Source organism: Otolemur garnettii, unplaced genomic scaffold, assembly GCF_000181295.1.
Source record: "Otolemur garnettii isolate 467f Iridium unplaced genomic scaffold, OtoGar3 scaffold00299, whole genome shotgun sequence".
NCBI classification, from domain to species: Eukaryota; Metazoa; Chordata; class Mammalia; order Primates; family Galagidae; genus Otolemur; species Otolemur garnettii.
Genome location: NW_003852694.1, coordinates 541,603 through 547,249, shown reverse-complemented (window position 1 = coordinate 547,249; position 5,647 = coordinate 541,603). Strand labels below are relative to the sequence as shown.

Here is a 5,647-nt window from a genome sequence, read left to right as displayed (position 1 = left end):
TGACGGCCACAACCAAAAAACAGCCCGGCGTTGTGGTGGGTGCCTGTAGTCCCAGCTACTTGGGAGGCTGAGGCAAGAGACTCGCTTGAGCCCAGGAGTTGGAGGTTGCTGTGAGCTGTGATGCCACAGCACTCTACCCAAGGTGACAGCTTGAGGCTCTGTCTTTAAAAAAAAAAAGAAAAGAAAAGAAAGAAATATATTTTGCTTACCAGTAGTATATTTAACATTTTTGTATGGACATTCCTAAGACTGGTTTTACTTTTTAAATTTTGTTTTATGATTTTTATTTTTTAGTGGTAGAAGACTTATGTCCTTTCTAAGTTAAATTATGTCACTTTCTTATAAGGCAAAAATACAGGATAATGAAAATATTTTATTTGCTCCATTGTTCTGAAATTTAGTATGCCTTAAGTGCATGCTATGAAGATCATCCTGTAGTACGTAGAAGAAATAATTGATTTCGAGTTGAATTTAAACCACCTTTAAACACTTTCATATTTTATATGTGACTTTTTAATACATCTGTTTGATTTCTTTGCATTTATTGTTAAACATTATTAATATATCAAAAATCATAAATAATCTTAGAGATGCAGGACAGACATTACAGTCATTGCATGAATTCATCCTCTTTCTTGAAAGGGTTTAAAAACTTCAAATGTAGTTTGTCTATTCTCTCAGGTTCAAAGATTATTTGGAATATGAATTTCACTATTAATAATTCACCATAGTGACATAACAATAAGGATATTGTGGAATATCACATAACAATAAGGAATTATGTGGAACAATTCTTATTTATTATACATTAGCATAAATTATCTTTGTAAGGACAAACTATTTTGCAAAGTGTAGATGTTCTTGTATTCAGTATATTATTTATGCACTTTCATAAGTCAGTGCACACCAGATCTAAATCCTTTTTAGCAAGGTTGAGAAAAATAATATAGTATGAACTCAAGGCACAGTGTGACACTGTCTACTTTCTAATGATAGCAGATCAATAATTATTAACAGTCTAATCACTCTTACGAAACTGACAATGTAAGTATATGAAAAATAAAACAGTTGTCCTTCTTAAAAAGTTTACCATCTAATAAGAAGCTGAAATATTATTACATGGGTTAGGAAAGAGGTAGAATTTTTTTTTACATTAAAATAGCAGTATAGGCAGGGTGCATGTTGACTCACAGCTGTAGTAATCCTAGCACACTGGGAGGCTGAGGTGGGCAGATCCCTTGAGCTCAGGAGTTGGAGACCAGCCTGAGCAAGAGTAAAACCCTGTTTCTACTAAAAAGAGAAAAATTATCTGAGCATTGTGGTGGGCACCTGTGGTCCTAGCTACTCAGGAGGCTGAAACAGGATGCTCAAGCCCGGGAGTTTGAGTTTACTGTGAGCTAGACTGATGCCACAACACTCTAGCCATCAGAGGGGCATCAGAGTCAGATTCTGTCTCCAAAAACAAAATAAAATAAAAATAATAAAATAAAATACAGCAGCATACCTACAGCCATATTTAGTTCTGATTCATATTACATCCTTAATAAACAAAACAAATGTGAATAACTTGTGAGTATTAAAGCTCATGATTAATAAGAAAGTGTTTATTTATGTGAATATATATATATGCATCTGTAAATGGATGTGCATGAGTGTGTGGGTGTCTTTAGGGAATTATTAGGTATATAGATTAAAATTCTCTTTTCCACTGATTAATAATTTGAAATAGTAGCAATTTCTTAAAACTTTCTGTAACATAGTATAGCTCCTAAGCAACCAGAGTACTATCATTATTAAATAAATTAAATGTATAGTTTTTTCTATTTAGCCTTTATGCTTTTGATTGCTTAATATTCTTTGAAACACAAAACTAACTTACAATCTTACCGCTATAATTGCTATGACTTCTGGGAAACTTACTTTTCTAAGCTAATTCTTGTAATTAATGTCTCAGATTCTTCAGCAAGGTTGCACTGGTATAAAACCATACTGGGAATATCCGGAGCTGTAAATGGTATTCTGGCTTTGACTTTGTTCTCCCTGATCCTGTTGGGTAAGTTACATGATCTTAATAAATAAAAAATAGATGTTTACATTTCTTTTAAGAATCTTTTCATATTTATCCAGTCAGTCTTGATTATATTAGCCAAGATTTAGTAAGAAGCTATTTCATGTAAAGCCTTATATTATACTCCACATTTAATATGTAGTCAAATCAGATAAGTAACTTGTTCTTCCTAGTTTAATAGGGAGAAAAGGGTGTGTGTGTATGTGTGGTATTTGGAATCAGTTTTCTGGATTTCTTAGGTACTTGTGAAAAGGTAAAGTTTCACTTTTTTCTTAAATATTTTAATATATTTTATGTAGGTTGTATTTAATGTATTCAGCTTTTGTCCAAGAAATATTTACTGAACAAATACAATGCTCCAAATTATTACACATTCTCCAACTATTTAGAAAAAAAGAATAGAATAGTGGTGAGGAATCTCATATTCTAGTGGGAAAAACAGATGTGAAGTAAACGTGATCCAATGTACTAAACACATCAGAGGGTTCAGCAAACTATTAAGAAAACATAGAAAGAGTCTTTGTATCATACTTCCTAGAACAGAAACTGCTTTATTTACTGTTTTGTCACCAGTTTTAGGGAATGCCCGACACATTCTCCAATATGTGTTCTATAAAGGGATTAATCATGTAACATCTGAAATTAATTTTTGTTAGTAGACAAGAACATTTTTTAAAAATTCTAGTTATCCCTTCAATTGTATCTTGTTTTCTTAGTAAATGTTAGACAGGAAGCAAAATAGCATTAAGAAGATACTTACCTAATCATAAAATAATACTATATTCAAGTTTCTCAAGGAGTATTGCTAAAATGCCAGAAAGGAAACAACTCAAATGCCACCCAGTATGAAGATATTGGAAACCTGAAAGTGAATAATGACACAAGAGGAAATGTGAGCAATAAAGGCACAGGCCACTGTATTTCAAGAGCTACAGACCAGATGGGTATGTCTCAAGGCCTTGGCCTGTATTCATTTTAATCTTTTAGAATTTCTATATTTAAAAATCCAGTTGAATAGGTATGCAATAGATTAAATTAACAAATAAATGTTGGACATAAGTGTACTCTTCATCTAAAACTTCATTCAAATATTTTTTATTTTTTGCAATGGGAGAAGAACAGTAAATCATAACAAAAGAAATAGGTTCTGCCCTCCAAGAATTTAAAATCAAGTTCAGACATATAAATATGGAAAGTCAATTATTTTTATTTAAAAGCAGTATATAAATAACTATTCTTATTTGTCATTTATTAATTTTTTTCTGAAATACAGAATGGATAAAAGTCATTATATATAATAAATTATCCCTTGTGAATTTAAGTTGAGATTTTTAATCTTAGAAATTCCAGTCAGAGATTTTTGAAAATATTACCTTCTACTTTCAGTTTTTTTAGTTCAACATTTTAACACTTAATTCTTTGAACATTTTGAGGTTTATTTTGTTGCGTGATATCTTATAACTTATATATTATTTATCAAATAATTTTTCTCTAATGTACTAGTTTGTGCTGCCCTCTTTATCATATATGAAAATTTCTTATATTCTATAGTCTATTTATTGATGCTGTTCTTTTGGATTATTTATTTTACATTTTTAAGTCTAAAACCAATTGAAATACTGTAATATTTTAGCTTTACCATGTACTTTATTGTCTGACAATCCGTAATGTCTGTCCTTAGCAATGACACCCATTGTAATGCAAAGGTAAGGCAGCTTTGTCAGGTAAACATGAAATTGCATACATGCCATTTGATGTTCATTAAAGCAGGTCTAAGTACTGTGTATTAAACTATAAGAGATTTACTCCTTTTTTTTTTTTTTTTTTTGATTTACTCCTTTTTATTCTTCTTTTTAAATTAAGGTAAAATTCACAAATAAAGGTAAACATTTAAAAGTATACAATTTGACCAGGCAAGGGGGCTCATGCCTCTAATTCTAGCACTCTGGGAGGCCAAAGTGGGAGGATCCCTTGAGCTCAGGAGTTCAAAAGTAGCCTGAGAAAAGTGAGACCCTATCTCTACTAAAGTAGAAAAAATATATATATATGCAGGGTGTTGTAGTAGGTCCCTGTCGTCCTAGCTTCTTGGAAGGCTGACACAGGAGGATTACTTGAGCCCAGGAGTTCGAGGTTGCTATGAACTACCATGAGGCCATGGCACCCTAGCCTGAGCAACAGTGAGACTCTGTCTCAAAAATAAAAATAGAGAAATAAAAGCATACAATTTTATATTGCTAGAACATTCAAATGTTGTGCAATTCCCATGTCTATTTAGTTGCAAAACGTTTTCCTGACCTCAAAAAGAAACTGCACTCATACTTTTCCTCCTGGCCTCTGACAACCACCAATCTGGTTTTTGTCTGTATGTTCTGCATTTTCATAAAATGGAATCATAAAATATTTGATCTTTTGTATTTGGCTTCTTTCCCTAGCACAATGTTTTCCAATTCCTCCACATTGTGTTTTATTCCTTTTTATTAATGAATATTCCATTGCATGTGTATATAATTACATACAACGTGTGTGTATACATATACACACACACACCATAATTTATTATATATTCATCTGTTCCTGGACACTGGCTTGTTCTCATTTTTTGCTATTGTGATTGATGGTGCTTAAAATTATTTGTGTACAACTATGTGTTTGAATACCAATTTTCAGTTCTCTCAGGTATACCTAGGAGTGGAATTTCTGGGTCATGTGATACTTTTTGAAGAATCACTAAACTGTTTTACACAGCACCTACACCATTCTGTATCGCCAGCATGACCATATGAAGGTTTCAATTTTTAGCTTTTTGAAGAATCTCATAGGAATTGGAATATGTTAGGAATTGGAACAATAGAGTCAACAATAAGTTATAGTATACTTTAAAATAAGTAAAAGAGTGAAGTTAGAATTTCCCTAACACAAAGAAATGATAAATGCTTGAGGTGATGGGTATCCCCATTATCCATATTTGATCATTACACATTGTATACCTTTCTGTATCAAAATGTAACATGTATTCCATAAATATATACAACTATTATGTACCCATAATAATTTTTTTCAAAAACCATACACAAAACGTGATCATATTATATGATCTCATTTATATGAAAGACCCATCATAGTCAAATCTATAGAGACAGAAATGAGACTAGTGGTTGCCAGTGCCGGGAGATCAGAGGATAGATAGTGACTGCCTAATGCTTATGAGGTTTCATTTAGCAGTTATGAAAATGTTTTAGAATTAAGATAGTAGTGATAGCTGTACAACATTGAGGACGTATTAAAAACCACTGTAGTTACACTTTAAAATAGCTAAAATATTGAATTTCATGTTATGAATTTTATTATACCTCAAAGAAAAAAAGAAAGAATATAACGGTCCACATGTTAAAATAGTTATATTTGCCTGCTTGTGTACTTTTTTCTATATACCTCACTTTTTCTGAGCTTTATGCCAAAAACGTCAATATTTTCCATTGAGAAAACCTAAACTTATTTTTTTTTTCCTTAACACATAGTTTTACTTTGTCACCCTTGGTAGAATGCTGTGGCATCACAGCTCACAGCAACCTCAAACTC

The 5,647-nt window shown here is 31.9% G+C and overlaps 1 protein-coding gene across 2 annotated transcripts in view; it reads left to right on the top strand.

Annotated features, from left to right (window-relative positions):
• LOC100963599 (killer cell lectin-like receptor subfamily F member 1) overlaps positions 1-5,647 on the top strand; it is a 19,744-nt gene that overhangs the window by 4,240 nt on the left and 9,857 nt on the right. Inside the window, exons 2-3 of one of the 2 annotated variants that reach the window (XM_003803372.1) lie at positions 1,955-2,053; positions 2,857-3,012. In XM_003803372.1, coding sequence (XP_003803420.1) covers positions 1,955-2,053; positions 2,857-3,012 — 255 coding nt within the window. The remainder of the gene's footprint in view (positions 1-1,954; positions 2,054-2,856; positions 3,013-5,647) is intronic. The other variant, XM_012813768.1, reaches the window with a different exon arrangement.